Here is a 20,545-nt window from a genome sequence, read left to right as displayed (position 1 = left end):
TGTTGTTTTAAAATTATGTGCAGTTAAAATTCAGTGCTGCTAGAAGTGACTATGCGACAAAAGTGGCAAGAATGTTAACAACTGAAAATGGGAAAAAAACCAAATGTGATTGCAATGGCATTTTCATAGCAGCACTTCATTTACTGTCGGTGACTTTTGCTCTTTCTAGTGCAATCCTGTTTGTCCTGAGCAGCTTTAAAATAACTGAAATGACTACAGAGAGTTTCCAGGATCTTCCTCAGATGATATCATCTGTCTTATTTCCTGATCTAAAGTGTTAATTTGAGTCAGATACCAACCTTCCATTTTGATAACAATGGCAGATAGCTAATTAAATAAACTTAACATCCTTTTATCTTAGCATTTCAGTGCTCTTGTAGAAATTGGAACTTGTAGCATAATGAACACAACAGCCAATACAATATCCGATTTAATTATTGAAGGTTGTAACCTCTGCATGATGGCTAGGAATTGATTTGAACAAGCATAATCATTTAAGAAGAAAACTTAGTAAGAAAACCTTCATATCTCTAAATGTTTTCATCCCTGAATTAAAACTGAAGCATAAAACCTTACATGTCAGATGCTTTTCAACATAAGATGTGTGGGAACCAAGTGCAGCACTTGGTTTGATAAATAGACTGACAAATTGCTACTTACATTTCTTTTTCTCTACTTACGTTGATGGAAATAATATTTGATTATTAAGAGAACTAAGAACTACTCGCTACTGGAGAGTTTACTGTTTTCATATTACCATATTGATCTGCATTTTCATATATCAGGCACTACAAAAGGTGCCCCCTTCCTAAGGTTGTGAAAATAATTTCCACACCATTGACAGATTACTGAATACAAGGAACAAGAAGTAGAAGGTAATGCCTGTGTGCATTCCTTGCTTTATCCCCTATCCAGGATTATTTTTACTGTTAGTGGAGAAGGTTTGATCTACAGTCTAGTGAGCTGGAGCATCCCTGCAGGCTTCAGTAGATGAGTCCTGGGAGCTGTATTAATTATATAGTTACACAAACCATGTGTATAGTTTCTCTGACTTTTCACTGGAATAAACTGGATTAGCCTATGCTGGCTTTCCGGCTGCTCCTGATAACTCTGGAATTACTGTTGGGCTGGGGGCAACAAGAGTGATCCTGTTGCTTTCAGACAACTGATTTATTGTGCTGTATGTGAATTTGGCTTTCTGAAAGCAAAGGAAAGTGTTGCAGTCAATCAAGGTATTGTAGTTATAGAATATTTTAAAATACTATTAAATATTCAACACTATATTTTTTTAAAGAACAGTAGTATGACCAAGTGTTGTCTTGGAGGGAAGTGTGCCTGCAGCTCCTGAACCTGATGAATATTGTTAAAATAAAGTGCCAAATTCAGCACTCAGTAACAGCTGAACATCCATACTAATTCCATAGTGATCTTCTCTGGGTTTTCAGAAGTGCATAATGCAGCTTTAAATATGTGAAGCATAACAGAAACAATATGACAAATAACAGCAAAGAGCATCCCAGAAATAATCTGACATAGACAATTTTTCATATGTTTAATGAAACAACCTAAGAGTTGTGTACAGTAATAAATAATGGTTTCATATAAGTTCCAAAGACTTTCAGATGCTGGTTATTTATAGAAGAATTTAATTTTAATTTTTTTAAAAAACACAACAGATTTAACTCAGTATTGTTCTGTGTTGTGGATGGAGGAGTGTTGGTGCTGCCAGGGAAGGGAAGCAGAAGAATCACTTTTTGTATTAATGGCTGCAGTCCCATCACCTCTGTGCAGTGGTTTTCCCACTCGTGTGTCTCTGTGGTGCTGCTCCTCATGGTGCCCTGCTGTGGGCAGAGCTGGGCAACCCTGCCAAAATACCTGCAAAACGTGAATATTGATTATTATTGAAGGCCTGAATTTGTCACTGCTGCCTGTTCTCTGCTGCATCTCTGAATTCCCAGGAAGGCAGTAATTACAATAATATACAGACTTGCTTTCCTGGGAGCTGTGCCTTCCGTTTTAACAGTGGTTTTGAATTTCCTCTTAAAAGTGGGTCCCTTTTCAAATTAATTTGGCTGGAAGGGAAGATCAAGGTTTAGAGAGGAGGAAAAGCCCTCAAATGTCATTCCATGAGACTGGCTGTGGGAAACCCTCTGAGTTTCTGTAGTTCGTGCCTTAAAGAGCCCTAGTAGGTTCTGCTGCTTTTACCACCCTACAGACAGAGTACTTGCACTTAGATGTGCTTCTCATTGCAACCGAGACTACAGCCATGAAGGACTGAGTCTGTTGTACCAGGACATGCAATCAATAACAACCCAACAAAGGTATCTTTCTGTAAGTCCCTTCAAAAGGGGAAGAAGGATTAGCAGAAGGATTGGACTGATGTGGTTTGGTCCCAGGCCAGAGAAGTGGCCATTGAAATCACTGACATGAACTGGCTTCTTAAAGCTGCTTCCAGCCAGTTTCTTTCTGCACCACAGCTGACACCCCCCAGGCTTGCTTTCCTTTTCCCTCACCCACTCAAGAGTGACCCCTCCAAATCCCTCTGTCTTTACACAGAGATGAGGGTCTCTGTTCCTGCTGTTTCCCCATCCTAGTCCTGGCTCAGTAATACTGGGTTTATGGTATGGATTAGAAGTCTGTTTTCAAGAATCAGATCTTGCAAATAACCTTTAGATAAACTTTAGGCTTTGCATGACCCTAAAGTTTTTCTGGAGGTTAATGAAAAGTAACTGGTGGTAGCAGTGTTTGCACCCTTGTAGTCTTAATGCTTAGTTTTAAAGAAATGAGATAGATGAATTCCCTTTTCCAGGAGTGTTCAGAGCATCTTAAACTCCCAGCAGAACATATTGTACACTGAACAGTATTTTCCATGCCACTTGCATGGAACATGAGCATCTTGCTGCCTTTAATTAAGAAGTTAACTGGACCATGAAGTATTACTTGTGTAAATAAAAGTGATTTGTACTTAGTCAAGAAGGTGCATTAGGAATTCTCACATTTCTTTGCTTGCAGATAAATTATGGAGATTATTAAAAATTGGAAGGGTCATCTATAAACCCATCTGTAGCTCAGCTGCACTGTCACTCTCAAAATGTAGCTGTCTTTCTAACTGTGGTAATTTATTGTAGACTATCGTGTGAACCATCTGCTTGCTTATAAATCAGACCAACTTTGACTGAAAGTTGCACACAGCAGCACAAATTGTTAATTTTATGTGCTGGAAAGCAATGGCAACAGTTTAGGGGCCTTCAGTCTTCATTGCCTTAATTGGAATAGAAATTTAAAACTGGAAATTTTCCTGCCTGTGTTGAGATGAGCTGCTAAGAAGCAGGTTGCCCAGATTTAGCTTTCTTAGTGCAGTTGGGGTGTTTGGAAGCTTGCCACATCCAGGTCTGCAAGTAACTTAAAAGGAGCAAGACAGAGAACAAGCTATGTGCGTTTTCCATTCCGATAACAAGAGAAATAAAATCCTGTGCTGTGATAACACAGGAAAATCCAGTGAATTACTTCTCTCAGGAGCTGTGTGACAACCAATGAGATGATAATCTCAGCTTTAGGAAGCAGAGAAAGACATTGCCATGATAGGATTAGGAAGGGTTTGCCCTTTCAATGTTCATTTCAAGTGCATAGATAGAAAAAAATAAACCTCGGTTTGCAGATGTTTACACCTGGACTTAATTTTTCTTATCCTGAATCCTTTTAAAGACAAGAATATGGATTTGCCTGACAACTTTGACTTTGCTTCAGAAAAAAGCACTTGACTGAGGTCCTGCCTGTTCAGCTCTTTTGCAGGCTCTTCTATTGATGGGTCTGGGAACACAGAACTAAACATGGGCACTAACCTTTCCTGTTTGGTCTCTTCTACCTGGGGGAGTTCCAAGCTCTGTTGTTGAACAGAGAGATGGCAAAATTCACTGAACAGATTTTGGGGAGATTTTTAAGTGTGTTTTAGAAGAGATCTCTTATTGTATTTAGATGGTCTCATGCTGAAGGCCTGCTCCCCGTTATTTTTAATCAACTGGGGGAAAGAAAGAGTTTAGAAGAAAAATCCTATACATCAAAGGAAAAAAAAAGCCCTGAGGCAAAGGACTATGTCTTTTTGTTATTTTCCTTTCTTTGGGTAATGTTAGAGGACCCTGTCCTACTCACTGTAGCAGTGAGTGTCTCTCTGAAAGCAGCATGCTTGCTCAGATCATTGGAGCAAACCTGCCTTTGAAGCCATACAAAATAACTAGTGACTCCAGTGGAACTGGGGCTGTCATTAACACTTGGCTGGGATTCTGCAAGGGCATCTGTTTGGTCTAAAAAATTCACAGTTGTGAATTAGGGCTGATAACTGCTATTCCCTTTACTGGTGTTTAGTAAGTTCTCATCAGCATACAAGCTAGACTAGCGAGTGCATGAAATATGCTTCTCTGTCCTTTACATTTTCCCCAGCCAGTATTTGAATGATAGAAAATTTAAAGGAAGCTTTTAAGAGTGATAAGTAATTATTTTGCCAATGTATTTTGTTCGGATCTGGAGGAAGCATGCTATAATTTTAAAGCACAGAAGCACTTCTGTAATGGACCTATTCTTTTGTATTATTTGCTCTGCAGGTCTACCTGCCTCCAAGCTAAAAATACGCCCTGAAAAACAATAAACCATGTATTTGGATTAAACAATGACATGTGCCCACAGTGGGGCATACCTGCCTCATAGCCATAAATACATATTTATAAGCAATATAACATACTAATTTAGATAAAAAGGCAATGCAGATGGCAAGATAATTGCAACTTTGTATGAGGTTCAAACTGTGTGGTAGAAATGTAGCTTTCAGATAGATAGCATGAAAGAAGGCTGCTATTTTTTTGTGGAAGAAAGAATAATTTTTTTCCTTCCTTTGTCAAAGTTTACAGGGAAATAAATGGATATTGAATTAGTTCCTGATGATTTGGTCTAGCAAAGTGCTTAAGGGTTTCAGCATGCTCACTGAAACCATTACAGGGTGAAAGTGAAGTTTGTCTCACCATGCTGCCATCGGTCAGCAGTCCCTGGGTGCTCCCACCCCCTCTTAGGCCATTGTTCTTCCCAGCATTTCACTATTCCCTTAGAGAATGGATCTTATAGAAGAGAGGAATCTTCTTTGCATATTATGCTGCATACAAGCCAGTGAGAGCTCCTGTCAGCTCATGGAGGTGTTGGTCTCCTGGCATTGGCCTCTGGGGCAGTTCAGCTGCCACTGTAGCTTCAGGTAGAAAATCTCTCACTACCTGAGGTTGACTCCTGAAGCACAATAGCTGCAGTCAGGATAGATCCTGACTGTATCTTCATAGCTTGCTCCTTCTTGATTGATTTTTGTTTCAGATGTTAAGATATTGCCCTAATAACTTGGGGCGGGGGGGGGGGGGGAGAGGGAAGAACAAGGTTTCTAGTGATGGCAGAGCCAACAGAAATGAGCTTCTTGCAGCCATGCCTGGCCATCTCCTCTATTCCCTGTAGGGTTTGTTGAGCATTCCTTGTGGCACCACTCCAGATAGCTTGTTAGATTCCATGCCAGTGTGCTTTTGCTATAAATGTGTCTCAGTTTGGTCAGTTTGAGTCTTGCTTGCCTGACAGTGATCAGCAGAGAGGAGAGCTGGCAGCAGAGGGGGATGCAGTGAAAGAGCAAGTTGCAAAAGGCATCATTTTGGCAGAAGTGTCCTCACCTGATGTACTGATATTTTTGTCATCACCATCCAAAGCAGATTGGAGTCTGCATGCAGCAGTAGGCTGTGAGGGTCCAGTGGGGTTTATAAAATTGATACATTCTCCTATAATAAATTTCATTCCTAAGCAATGAAATCCAGAGAGCCTACTTCGGACTGAACCTTGGCTGCCCCCGCGCTTTGGGGGCAGTTCGTGGCTCTGTGATATTTCCAGTGTGCTGAAAAGGTTGAAGTTAAGTAAATTTTACAGCAACTATGAAAACATTTCCCTTTACCTTCATAGTGAAATTGGTCAGAAGTCTCTCAGCATTTGAAAGGAATTGTGTAGGCTGGCTGAAGGGGCGTGTCCAATAACACCAGAATTAAACCTTGCTGTGCCTCTTCCTGGTTGGTTGTGCAAGGAGCCACACACTGAGACTGCAACAGGGAACTGAAGTATCCCACTGGCTGCCAAATCAGAGTATCCCAAAGAAGTGCAAGAAAGGAAGCTCTGATGTAAACTTTCTGAAATAACTCCACAAGTTGCATTTCAAAGTAAAACCTCATGGAGGCTGCCTATGGCATTTAAAAAAGGATTTCATTAAATGTTGCTAACTTGTCATAAGCTCTCTTAAATGGAAGGTTAATGGCTTATAACATTTGTAAGCTTTTTAATTTCATGCAATATGAGCAGTGTAATCAACACCTATTAAAGCCAATCAGCTGTGCCAAGTGGGCTACCTACCTCAGCTTTTGTCTATATTTGCATTATGGCTACATCTATGAACTAACCCTGGGAACATGTTTGTGCTTTCTTATCCTGACATCAGTGGAGACTTTGTGTCCAGAAAATCCCATATGGTCATTGCAGAAGTATCTGAACCCATAAGCTGAATAACCACTTTATAATCAGTAGTTTTCACCTTCTTGTTAAGGGAGTTTGGGCCATGGAGGTGATGTGGACAAGTTAACAGCTTCTGAGCTAAAATGGTCTCTCAATGTATTTTACTTTTTCCCTTTGACAGGTAGAATATCTCTGCTTGAACTGGTTGTGTGAGGAAAGGGAAACTGCCTAGATCATGTTTGTTTTGCTGTTCTGATCTGATTCCCAACTCCTCTCCATTTTAAACTTTTGCAGCTGGACTCTATGGTCATTAAAAACAAGTGATGAGCGTCACAGCTCAAAGTGAGCTCTGGGTTAGGGCTGGGGGATTTGTGGGCTCTAAGCTTTTGCATTGCATTTTTGCTGTGATCCCAGAAATCACTTGTATTTCAGCTGTGAAAAGGAGGACAGTGGGGCACGAAAAACATGTGTGATTGTGTAGGCTGCATTTGTCTCCCTGAAGTTCAAAGTTTAAGGATTTACCATTTCTAAACATTGCTTCTGACAATCAGGATTCTGGCTGCTTTGGAAAATCTGAAATAAAAAAGCAACTTGCTAATACTAAAAATGAAAAAGAAATGAAACTTTATACAGTATGGGTAGAGGGAAGATAGAGGCAAATAGACAAAGGAAACACTAAAAGACAAATAGAAAGATCCACTTATAAAGAAAAAGAATGTTTTTCTCATGTTTTCAAGAAGCCTCAAAGCAGAGCTTTGTGTCTTTTTACTACAGGACAGCAAACACTTCTGCAACTCTTCTGCTGATCAAAACTAATTTGGCAGGAAAGTTATGTATTTTATGAGGCATGAGTTGACAAGACAAGCTGTGCTGTCATTAGCAAGTGCAGGCACAGACAACCGGTTTTACAGACGGCTCAGGTTGTGTGTTCTTTGATTTGCAATAGGAAAAGAAAGTAAGGATTTCCAGGTTTCATTTGCCAGTTGCTATGCCAGTAATAAGAGTTTCTCTGACTGTTTGGTTTCTAAATGACAGATGATGTCTTTGGAGAAAGAAGAACACAGGGAAAAACCAGGACAACTCTAAATTTGCTCCTTTTTCTTTTAGGACAAATTGGTTGAGAGTCTTGGGAAAACTGACTTGCTGCTTTTGAAAGAAAAAAATTATTGTTTCTTTAGCTGTTAACAACTTCCTGGTTGCAACATCTTTGTTTCTGATCTCTGTTTCTGTTTGCTTGAGGTTGTGCCTGGCCATCAACTCCCAGGGGCAGGAAGGGGAAGTCTCACACCAGTGTTAGTGGCACAGTGTTGGAGTGCAGAACACTGCTGTACATGTGTGATAAAAATGGCTATAGCTAGTCACAGAGTTAGACATTCTGACTTGTCAGTAAATCATTGATTGGCATTGACTGTTCAACCAGATATTTAATTATGTGCATAATTTAGACATAAGTAGTTTCACTGACATGAGTAAGGCTATTCCCATGCCTAGAGTTGGTTCTTTGCTGCATATGTCTACATGTCTATATGTCTACATAGACATGTGTGTGGCAGAGCAAAGCCACTGGTGGGAGTTCATCCTACTCAGCTCTGTACAAACATGGAATAGAAAGAAAACTCAAGGTGTTTTAGCTCACAGTATGTCTTCCTTGTTCATCCTTCAAACACAATCCTTGTTTGCCATCCTTACATAAAACAGTAGGAGATTCCTCACTTTTTTTTTTTCCCTGAGCAGGAGTGGAGCTGAAGCCTCCATGGCTTTTGCCTTCACACCTCTGAGGTTCCGCAAAGTGCATCATCTGTACAGTGCTGCTTTCATCCAACTTCCCCCAGAAACATCCTTTCTAAGGACAGAGACACATCTTCCTTTGGGAAGTTATTCTTTATGGTCTACAAGGGAAAGTTTCATTTAACATTTATTTCAAATGCAGCAGTGCTAAAATTCGATTTGTAAATCATTTTCTGTTTATGAAAATGGTGAGTAAATACATGCCAAGATTTTCACACTATCTTCTTAGTTGGTGTAGGTTACTTTGTTGGATTCTTAATTAGTAATCTAAAACTAGGCAATTAAAATTACTTTTTTTGACCTAGGATTTTTCCTCTCTTTTTCTTTCCAGCTGCAGCTTGATATTCTTGTTTCTCTATTGATTTAGACAAGGAGTTGATTTGTCATGGGGCATCTAATGAATAAAAGTGATGAATGTCTGAGTTCTGTTTCTCTTCTAAGAAACCAGCAGCAGCTGCAAAAGATTACCTGTGGCCCCATGAATGGGTGGTTACGGATTCAGGGGGAGGCTTACTGTTCACTGAATTATTCATATTCCTCTTCACAGTGCCTGGAAAGTCTTCTTTTCCAAGTATTAGTGCAAACTGAGCCTTCTTGGATGTAATCTAATAGGACTGCAGCCCAAGGCAGCACAGCTGAAAAGTAATATGTGTTTTTCCAATGAGAAGCTTTGTAGGATATCAGTATTTAAAAGCAGAGAAACAAATAAAATTACAGACAGTGGGTTCATTGAGGGGAGAAGAAAGATCACTTGTCTGACAGAACAAGCATCGATCTCCAGCAAGGCTTTCAATTCTTTAGCCAAAAGCTGTTTTCTTTCTTTTGATTGGGTTGATCAGTAAGAGTGTGAACATTTCATTATTTTTGTTAAAATCCTGATTTTTTCTAAGTATATATTGCAGGTTAGAAGTACCAAGTGGGCACAGCTGTTCATTACCCTAGAGCAGCTGATATTTTCCTTTAGGCAGATTCACTGTCGTGTTGTACACACAGGTGAAGCCACACAATGAATCGCCAAATAATCCATAATCCAAACACACGCTAATTGCTGTAAAAGGTCAAGAGTATGTGTTCAATTGAAGCTGATTTAGGGTCTTGGTGTCCATGACTGGAAGGCAGCAAGTTGGTGGCATGAGCCTGACCACGTTTCCTCTGATGCTTTCTTTGGTTGCGTGTTCAGAGCCTGTATCCTCCATTTTTTTGCAGAACATCCTTCACTCTTTAGATGAAGTAAAGGCCACATTGGGCAATGGCATGTGTGTTGTCGCTGGTGCTGGCTTGAGAAGCACCTTTGATTGCATGTCTACTGTTGCTTCAGGCCAAAATATTCTATCTGTATTCTGCTACCTCTTGAAATCCCCAGCTCCTACTGCAAACTGACCTTTGCTATATGTTTTCTTAACATCCCAACTGCTATTTATAAATTATGAGCCCTGATGTTGGTACAACCTGGCAAAGAAGGAGGCTTTTTGTTTCTGTCTGCAGCATTATCTATTATGCAGCATTCTGGGAAGCATAGCTTAGGTGAAGTAGAAGGAAAAGGAAGATGCAGGCAGGACCCTTCCTGTACCCTTTGCTGGTAGGAACCACTCATTTGGGTGTTTTCACTGGTCAGTTTTGTTCCTCCAGAGTTTTGAAAGAACTTCAGGAATAAAAACACCGGGAGGCAAATGCCTTCTGTTAAAAACCACAAGAGGACAAGCTGCCCTGCTGATTGCCAAAGAGTAATTTGGGTCCTTGGCTTTTGCATGCCTCCCTGTGCTCTGTGTTACCTTCACACACCCCAGTCTCTTTGGCTGCTTTTGCCATTACTCACTATTTCCCCAAACAACTTTCCTGTCTTCTTCCAGGCATGGAAAAAGCATCTGCTGCTTTTTCTGTGAGCCTGACATCTCTTGAAATACCCCTCCCCGGCTCCCCAGTGATGTTGGTTAGAGATGTGTTTTTTTGCTCATCGGCCCTGTACCACAGCAATACCCTGTGTTCTCTCCTCTCTTCACCCTGAAGCAGATACTCAGGAGTGTCTGTTGACTGGCAGCTGCAAGACACAATCAAATCCCAACACAAAACATCCTGATCCTGCAGTTGTCCCACTGATCAGAACTTTGCTCCTGTGCTCTCTCTGTAGGTGCATGTGTTCAGTGTAGCGAAGTCCAGCATGATTTAGCATCTTTCCTCCGGATCAGTTCAATTCCACGTCACACGCTTAGCTGCATCTGTCATTTTACCTGTTCAAGTGTGCCATCGCCTTGGCTGTTGGACATTCAGCCTCTCTGAGGCACAGGGAGGTTTGCAGTTGGTGCACAGTTGAGTTGTCTCCCTCTTTGAGACAGTTCCTGTCTGACAGTAACTCACACATGAACTGTTCTGTCACTGCGGTCAGAGCTTGGCCCGTCTGTTTTTTCTTGTAAGGAAGACTCTGTCTAGTCATGTAGACCAACAGAGCATCCTTCTTAAAGCCAAGTATTGATCATTTCAGCAGAAGAAACAGAGTGGTTAGATAAGAGCAATTCAAAACTAGTTTGTGGTAATGTTTCTGTGACCCCATAACCCTGTATCATAATTAAAGCAGATCAAGTTACTTTGGTATCAGAGGTACAGTCATGGGCCTAGCCTTTCTTTTCCATCCTTCCCATTTTCCCCGATATCCCCCTGCAGGGTTAACTGAGTATATTTCTACAATAAATATTCCCACAACAAGGCCTAAATATGGTTTTCATCAATCATTTTATAGCTGGTTCAAACCTGTCATGCATTTACAGCAGCTCAGGAAAAAAAAAAAAAAGCAGAAAAACAATGAATAAAACCAAGAATTGGAATAGAAAAGCTGATTTTTCTGTCACCAGGAATGGTCAGATGATCTTTCTTTGTGTCTTGTACAGTGGCAAGTGCTCAGTCTCCAATGAATAAATAACTACAGATCCAGGAAATGAGATTATTACTCCCATGAAGCTGTTGGAAAGGAGAGCACTCTGTGCCCTTCAAACCTGCTTCCTGATGCACAGCCCTGCATTTGCCTATGGTGCACAGCAAACCTGAAGGATAGGGCTCGTAAAGAAGAGGCTTATAATTGCAACAGGAGCCCAGAAACAGAGACTCTTTGATTTCAGGAACATGTCCGGGCTGAACCTTGTCACTTCACAGGCCAGATGCTTTGGAGAGAACTCCACTGGGTAATCACAGAAGTGAGGATGGCTGCCTGTGTCCTGCCTCCAGCCCTCACCGTGCTGTAATATAGTTGCTTTTGCAGTGTAATTGCTTTCTCTGCAGGGCTTCTTCCTATTGATTCTGCTTGTGTGGATTTAAATGGTTTGCGGGTTGTAACTAGACTCAAGTTGGTCTGCAACTCCTCTCCTCTGTGCTAGGCAGCTCACGTGGCAGTTCTGAGAGACTTCAGTGATGTCTGGATAGCATCACTCCCTGGCCTGCACATATATATTTGATTGGAAAAGAGAGGCTGGATCAGATAAGTTCAGAACATCAATAAATACGTGTATTTTGTTTGGTGACACTTGTTCAATTTGAATCTTTTTCCCAGGAAGCAGCTTGTGTTGTGTCATTTTTTCAGCGTGCTGTGTAAATGCTCTGCATCTGCAACTGTCGAGGCTGGTGCCATCCCATAGCAGTGCCATCTGCTCGCTCACAAAGTGCTTTTTGCGTAGATAAAAAATGTGAGGTGTTACTCATAATTAGGCAAATCACATGCTGTGATCTGTGATTGATTTGATTCCTGTTGCTGGCTACCTCGCATATGTCTGTGTGTCCATAAGTATTGTCTACATATCAGCATATGGATGCAGATGAATCAGAGACTCGTGAATTCTTTTTCCCAATCCAGACATATGGAAATGTTTTCCCTTCTTCTTATTAGCAGCAGCTGAATTTCAGTAACACCAGGGGCCTCTGCTGGGATCTTTGCCTGTGTTTTGTGCTGTACATGCATACGTAAGTTGGCACAGCCATTTATAATCTAATACAAGAAGGAAGCGATCCATGACATGCAGCAAAGGAAAGCTATAATTTCAAAGCAATGTTCAGAGATAGCCATGTTATTAGCCTTCTCAGAGAAAAATGTCTGGATATATAAGTTGGTGTTATGCAGTGCAGTAACAGAATGCCTAAAAGGAGCTGGGAGCATTGCAGAACCCAAGTGTCTCTGCTGAATGCAACTTCTGGAATGTATTGGTGTGCTTTTCTTGATTTTAACAGTATGTGCTCTGGAATGTGTATTCACCTCTCTGACTGACAAAGATCCTAGTTGTTTGTGGTTGTAGTATGGTCCAAGTAAAGCTGATCATAAGGGAAAGTTACTCAGAAATTAGTCCTTCTGTATAATTATGACATTGTCTTCTAATGTCTTTTGTAGATAGTGAAGTATGATTTACCAGCAGTTTTAAAAGATGTTTAAGGCAGCAGTAGGGGTACCAGAAAGGCCATAAAAATGAAAACACACAAATGGAGGTTTGCACGCTTGACTGGAGTAAAAGTTACGAGCAGTGGAGTAGCTATATAGTTGGATGATTTAGAATACTTGAAGCCTGAGCAGACCTCTCTTCTGTTCTCTCCCTCTCTCCTGTGCCTGCCTACAGTGTGTTTACTTCGGCAGGAGATTTGTCACCACTGGACTGTGATCATAACTAGGACAGCCCGAGGCAGAAAATAGGCTATAACTTAGCACAAATCCATAGTCCCGCTGCTACAACACCTCCTGTAGACGAGGATCAGATTGGAGCGAGCTGCCTCTGAGCAGCAGCTGCAGTTTGGCATTTCTGCAGAAGAGTTCAAGTAAACTGAAATGGTTAGTGAATACTTGGTTGATTTTATACTGGAAGGGGTGATCAATGTGCTGTGAACCCAGAACTGCTCTTCTCCTGTTTTAGAGCTGTTAGAGTTGCTTGAGTCCAGCTTTGTTTGTACAAGGGAGAGCTGTTTCCCGCTGATGCTGAGTTAATCATCAGCACACATTTGATTGACTCTGGTGTAACACCTTTGGGTGAACTCTGAGTGCAGTGAAGTGCTTGAAGCATTTTTGGAATTATTTGGTCATTTTACAAGTTGTGCTGTTCTCTTCATTTCAGCTGTCTGAGGGTGTCTTGTGAGAGGACTCCTGGAGCTGACAATGCTTTAATGCATTGGACTTTTTTCCAAAGCCAGTAATGATTAGTTTAGTCCTACCAACAGAGAAAGTTTTGTGAATGTGCAGCAGCCTTCAAATGTTACAAACCCAGATTTCCCACTCCCATGGATGCTGAATGGAACTCCAACATGCACAACTGCATGTTATTTTTATGTGTATGTCGGTTTCATCATGTCATCTGTGGTTTTCCTTGTATTTATAAGTCAATGAAGTAAAAAACTAAAAAAAAACCAGCAAAAAAGTCAAGGCAGATGTAATGTCTTGGAGATTTTTTCAGTGTTGTTTTTAATGTCAGCAGTGACGGTGTAATTTAATTTTCAGAAGAGTCTCAGTTGCAAATCAGCTGATTGGGCATCTTGAAGAAGCAGCCACTCTCTCAAAGCACTGTGTTCATGAGATTATGACAGGTATTCTTCTAAAGAGAGAAACCCCTAGATTGCCAGAAATAAATCACTTTGAAGGATACAAACCCCCTTGGGTAGCCTTGCAAAAGCAGAACCCAGTCATTTATATCTCACATCACAAACCTGCCTTCTTTGCACTTTAAAGAGAAGAGTCAGAGATATAATTGCTTTAATGGAGCAAAGGGAAATTTATCTTTTGTTTCTGTTGTTATTAAAATGAACTTCAAGAAGTGCCGTTAAAGAGGGGGGTCTGTGGTATTGGACATAAAACTCCAACATGCTCAATCTGTGCTATTAAAATATGTCACAGTGGGTGGGACCACAATATTTTCTCATCTTCATTGTACTGTAAAAGGTATCGTTCTGTGAAGGTGACTGTACCTTGTTTGCATACAAGAAGAAACTTGAATTTATTTTTTTTAAGCATTTGAATGCTTAATAAAGCATCAGAAGTCAGAACACAGAACACTAATTCATCTCATGTTACTACATTTATGCCTTTGAATGCCCGTGGCAGGTCAGGGCTGTATCAGCTCCGTTACTGATCTAGGTTACATGACCTGGGCTCATTACAAGTATGACAAGAGTTTGTTTCCTGGAAGAAGAGGATGCAGGCTACATTTTGTTATATCTGCACTGGACCTATTGCCTCCTTCATAAAAGCAACCATTTATAGACACAAATATAGCTGGGGCATTTTGTAGCATTTGTTTTAATCTGTTTGTTACCAATTCCGTTCACAGTTGACTTTCATTCTGCTGTGAAAAGCTTACACTGTCAAATCAGAAGTTTTACTAGAAAAGGGATTTAGTTACATGAACATTATGTTCAACTGTTTGAAGGACAAAATCAAGATCAAAAGAGACTCAGGGATTAAACAACAAAAAGTATGTTTAAATCATATTAAGGGCTATTTTCAATCTAGCACCTAGGGATTTAGCTACATGCCTTAAATTTTTGTGCCAGGAGGCTTCTGGGCAAAATCCTGTTCTTGCTGTGGGGAACTTGATCAGAAACAGTAATGCTTGGCTTGCAAGCCTGAAGTTGAGATTTTCTGTTAATGTAGCTGAAGACCAGAATCCAAGCATGATCTTAAGGCTGGGGGTTCACTAGATACTCCCAAGTTTGTCTTCTTCACAGACAAAGGTAGATGCTGTCCAGTGGTTCATGTTTGCTCTTCAGGATGAGTGATGTCTGTACAATGTTCTGGTGAGGTTTGCTGAGACTCGTGGTGGGGCCAGTTGCTTGATCCCTGCAGCATCTGTTATCAATTCTGAAGGGGGTTTACTCAATTTTTTCCTCACAACTCTCCATTTTATGGGGGCAGCTCTGAGCTTTTTCAACATCAGACACTCTCCAAAGGAGTTTCTATTCTTAAGGCAGGAATTGAGGAGAAGAAATGCACACTCAGGGTCAGGTCTTGGTTTTTTTGACGTGTGCTCACAGCATGTTCTGGAGACCTTTGTGTTTAGGAAACTGCACTGAGTGAGGTATTACTGGTGCTTCCCTTTGAAAGATGAACAAGTCATTTGGGAACACACAAAAAACTGAGTCAGGGATACTAATTTAAGCATATCTGTGTCAACAGACAAAAAATGACACAGTAAAGGTTACCAAGTCAGCTTTTCAGGGACATTTCAGGTACCCTAAAATTATTGCTTTGTCTCTCAGTTATTGGGCAACGAGTACTTGCCACTCCGAACTAGACAAAACTGAGACGTTACCTTGTGCAGCTCTGAGTTGTCCCTACCAATGAAAAATGCATTTCAGGGGAGTATCACTGCTGTATTACTGTCTTCACATTTAGCTGGTGGTACAGCAGGACTGGTTGGACTTAAAGAAAGGAATATATTTGTTATAACCCACATAAATACTTCCCCTCTTTTAGCTGCTCCTTAGAACAACACTCAGAGGTGCAGGCAGGTGAATGTGGCAGTAGGCCAAGTAAAGGAGAGCTTTTGCTGACTGTTTGCTTTACAGAAAACAAGCTTTTACCCTCTGACAGTCCACCTGTGTATAGAGCAGTGTTTGCTTTCTGTAATGTCAGTGAGAAGTAGAATTGAGCAGGAATATGGTGCTCTGAGTGACTTCTCCGTAGACTGCTCCTTGCCAACCCAGATTATGCTTTAATATTTTATTTTTCCTATTACTTTGTCAGCCTGCAGGAAATTCACCATTTCCATTATTTCCACGAGCTTCACTTGCACTTACTCTGTGAAGTCTTTGAATTCATAGGATCAAATCAAAGCTACTCCTTTTGACCACCCAAATTGCAAACACGCTGACTGTGAAGCATTATTTTTAAATTGCCTGTTAAAATTTAAAAGGATTTCCAAATATCTTTAATAATTCCCTGTAACAGTCTAAGGACATCTGTTAAAGTACTGAATTTTCCTAAAGTCAGCTCTGGTTGGGATTGCTTCAGCTGCAAATTAAGGTTGTCAGTCAAAATGCTTTTTTTCTGTTTCAGTCTCTGGGAGTTTTTAGCATCTCTTCCAAAGTGAGCCAAAGAAAGACAGCTAGTGAGCTGTTTAGGCTTGTGTTGCCATGTGTTTAACCTAGCAAACAGTGAGTTGATACCTTTTGTGAAGTCTTCCATGTTTTACTGGATACCTCACTGCTTAGTGAGGAACTAAGCTATATAGTTTTGACATATTTTCACACTTTTCATATTCTTTATTCTGCAGCATGTGTCCAATGTTTTAATATATTGAGTAGCTGTGGCAAATGCTTTTGTGTGTCTATAAACATTTGCATTATTGTTAAGGCATTGGGTCTGGTAATGAGGGACTCAAGTAAGAAGCAAAATGATGTATTTGCTCTGTAGGATTTCCTGCAGAGATGAATAGTAGGTTCATGGTGGGCTGGAAGTAGGTAACCAGCCCGAAGAGTTCTTAAAAGATGTGCTTGTTTATTTCCTGCTGATATTCTAACTCTAAGTCTGTCAAGGGTTATGACAGTTTATGAAAATATTGCTTCACTGCATAACTATTTTCGTTGTGGTGGTGAAGCCATACCGATCTAGTTTTCCACTTGCTCATGTGCATTAAAATATTTCATTTTGTGTCATGATAAGATTAAAGTGTAAGAGAAGGGAAAGGTTTTGTCTTTTCAGTTTTGATTCCTAACTGGTTTTTAATGTTTTAATTATTTTTTTTCTGTGTGATTGAAAGAAGCTGCATTATCACCAAGCTTGCAACAGAGGAAACATTTTTTTTAATGTTCAGTATTTAAAAGATGTCAGTGTTATTTCCTTTGTAAACAGAATATGATGGACAGAAAATCTGCAGAATTTTCAGCAAAAGGGAGTAATTTTTTCAATTCTTTTTCATTCCTTAATGGGAAAAGAATTATGGAAATGAGACCAGGCATTGCATTAAGTGCTTGAAATGTTCCTTCCCTGCAGACCAATAAAAACATAACTCTTCCATTAGGGAAATTTACTTTTTTCAAGGCTGCATGAATCTGAATTCTGAATCAGTGAATGAGATGACTATGCTGGGGTAAGCATTTCAAGGTCTGATGATGTATTTTAAGTCTTTTGTAGGTGGATACCAGCTCTTAACTTGTCTTGTAAGTCTTCTTTAGAGCAACTTTCTCTGTGACTCTCTTCCTGTTAACCACTTGATTTATCTTGTAATATTTCTGTAGTGCAATCTCCTCTTATGCAGAGCAGTAACAGTTTCAAAGCCATGGGGATTGAATGATTTTTCCTACCTGAATTTGGACTAGAAGGTTTCCTGGCCTTTTCAAAACACTGTAGCTATTTGCATAACTCCATAAACAAAAGTCAAATAGTGCAAGTCAAAAGTGAGACTTTCTGTGCTTCATATGGCATGTTTACAGTAGTTATAGTCTCACCTATGACTATACATTATGCAGATTTTAGCTATCTACCTTTAAAACGGAAATGAATATGTAGCAGTAAAGTGCTATCACTAGGGGTGTTCAAATTAGGTTCCTGTGCAATGGATATTCAAGTGAAGCTATCCTTTTTTTCTGTGCTGTTAACCATAAAATAATAAAAATCAGCATTAATTTCTAGGAATTGTAGAAGATCACAAATAAAAATTAAAGAAGAGGAAAATCATTACAAGTCATTAACAGTGATCCTTGCTTCTAACTTATTAATCATAATTCAATTTCATATAGTATATTACTTAAGTTATCAAAAACATTGGAGAGGTGTAGAAAGATGATTTGTCCTCATTTAGTGTATGAGGACACAGAGACACCAAGAGCTTCTGAAACTTCTCCAAGGTCTGGAAATGATTAAGTGGAATTCTTTCCTTTTGTTATTTTTATTTAGTTGTAAATAGTCTGAATGTAGTCATAAGGGTCTAGTTATAACTGATCAAATAAATCCCATTTCCCCCTTTCTTACTGAAGGGCTGATCCCATGGGCACATGCTGCAAAAAAAGTTAAAGCAGCAAATGTAATTGTTGTGAATACGTGGGGCCAGTTTTACTTTAGTTTTTTGAGGTTTGTCTTCTGCAAACACCACTGGGAATCATTTGTCTGTCACCAGAGTGTTACTTGAAGCTCCAGTCCATCATAGGACTCCCATAAGTAATTTCTGTGCTCTTGTTATGTTTTATATGCAAACAACCTTCTGCCATGATCCCCCCAAAAATGGCATCTAAGAAAATATTAATTGTGTTTCTTAGAAATCCAGGAGGCAAGGAGAACATGTCTGACCTACACGATTCTCTGTCCCCATCCTGATTGTTCATTCCTAGTGGAAAGATTTTGAAATGCTGAAAAAAGACATTGGTCGAAGAAGCATACAGACATAAAATTTTCAACTCCTTGCTGATTTTCTTGCTATTTTGTCCCCTCTGCCTATCCTGTGGATTAGTCAGTTAATGAATTTGATCAGCTACCTGCTTTAGACATTGCAAAGAGATACTGGCAGTGAATTTCCACCTCGCACGTTAGATTTTTGGCTGATTTAAGTTGGGGTCACCCTGTGCTAGTGCTGTAGGTGGCTAATAGCCCCTGAGAAACCAGCTGTGCAGACTGGAGCTGCCTGAAGAAAACACAAGTTCCCCGGTGTCTTGGATGTGTTTGCACACAGAAGGAGCCAGATGGTTGTAGCTGTGGGTTTTCTTTGGCTTTGCTCTGCAAGAGAAATACCTGAGATGGATGTGGCCAGGTAGCTGTGTGGCTCCTGTGTGTTTACAGCTGCTCTGGCTCTTCTCTCAGAGGTGTATTGAAAGCATAAAAATGAAAAATTGGTAGAAATCTCTATGGTCAAGTGGGGAATGGGGAAGACTTCATGTCTTGTGTTCTGTAGACCCAGTGGGATGGGTCTGATTCAAAGCTGGCATCCCACCCCAGTCTGATGGTGATAGATGCCAGATGATTCATAAGTGCTTTGAGCTGAAAGGCACTCTCTACAAGTTCACCAGGTTTTCTCCTTCCCAGCTCTTGGGCATGGCCTGCTCACGTGGCCCTGTGGTAGACAGAGTCACCCACTGGAGTCATCAGAAGTAATATTGCAGGTTTGACTCTGAAATGCACTGCTGCACTCAGCCACCCTCCCAAAACAAAGCTTAGGTCAGGTCCCCATATCATCTGCACATTTTAAAATAGCAGATTGGTTAGGTTATACCAGCAATAAAGCCAACAATCCCTAAAACAAGGCTGGTCTCTGGATCACTGCCTGGGCCAAAGGTGTGGTTGTGCACTCTGGTTTTATCCTGGACAATAAGAATTACTGCAGGGTAGCCTGAAATACTGCAGGGTAGCCTGCACCCCAACCACACACCCAACCTTGGGGCCGTTACCCCAGTGCTGGGCAAAGCTCCAGGTGTCTCAAGCAGGCTGATCCCAGGCAACCATTTCCATCTCACATCCTTGTTCTCGTGGTCTTGTTCCAGGGCAACCCGCTGTACTTCCAGTCCGCCAGAAATGTGACAGTGAACATCCTCAATGAGAAGACGAAAGTTCTCACTCGCCTTGTAACAGGTAAGGAGGGGAAAAGGAAGGATTCCTGCTTGGAAGGATTAAGGAGGGATGAAAGCGGATGTGTTGTGGGATGCTGTGCTGGCTTCAGACAGCGCTCAGGAGGGGAGCCCAGGTGTCTTGTGAAGTACAAATGAAAACTTTACTCTACTTTGTGGAAACAAAGCTGGAGACATGAAAGCTGTGCTGGAGAGGCAACTGGCTGGTGCTGTCTGATAACAAAGCAGACCATTGTTTTCATTTGAAAGCCAATGCAGAGACAGAAATGTTAGTTGTCAAGAAGAACATATGCAGGCTGACATTTCTGTAACAAGCACAAGTTTTTCCTAAGACACTTACAACTTGCCTGAAATCTTGGCAACTCTGGAGATCATCTATGGCTGAGTTGTGATGCTTTGTAATTTAGAGTCCTTCTGCTGATGAAGAATTCCCTTGTGCTCCCAAACATGAGTATCTTTGATAGAAGAATGGGTGTTTCATAAATTGCCGGTGCACAGCAGCCTTTGAATGATTTCATGTGTAATTTGGGTTGAAAGAGACTAATGCATTATATATGGTAATATAATATATATATGATAAAGGATAGGTATATATTTATTGAGATTTATCCATGGACTGGGAGAAGTATTGCTGAATGGCAGAGCCAGTAATTCATAAACATGTTTCTACATCGAGGCTGGGTTGTTTGGTTTGCTTATATAACATCTTGGCCTCTAGTCACAGTATTAAATAATT

The 20,545-nt window shown here is 40.6% G+C and overlaps 1 protein-coding gene across 11 annotated transcripts in view; it reads left to right on the top strand.

Annotated features, from left to right (window-relative positions):
• The window catches only part of SGCD (sarcoglycan delta), a 347,493-nt gene that overhangs the window by 258,264 nt on the left and 68,684 nt on the right, over nucleotides 1–20,545 (top strand). For all 11 annotated transcript variants that reach the window (XM_064671961.1, XM_064671955.1, XM_064671959.1 and 8 more), the window contains one exon: nucleotides 19,726–19,813. In XM_064671961.1, the coding sequence (XP_064528031.1) occupies nucleotides 19,726–19,813 (88 nt within the window). The remainder of the gene's footprint in view (nucleotides 1–19,725; nucleotides 19,814–20,545) is intronic.

This window comes from Pseudopipra pipra, chromosome 15 (assembly GCF_036250125.1).
Source record: "Pseudopipra pipra isolate bDixPip1 chromosome 15, bDixPip1.hap1, whole genome shotgun sequence".
Classification (NCBI taxonomy): domain Eukaryota; kingdom Metazoa; phylum Chordata; class Aves; order Passeriformes; family Pipridae; genus Pseudopipra; species Pseudopipra pipra.
Note: the sequence above shows the minus strand (reverse complement) of the source record. Positions and strands in the feature narration are given on the sequence as shown.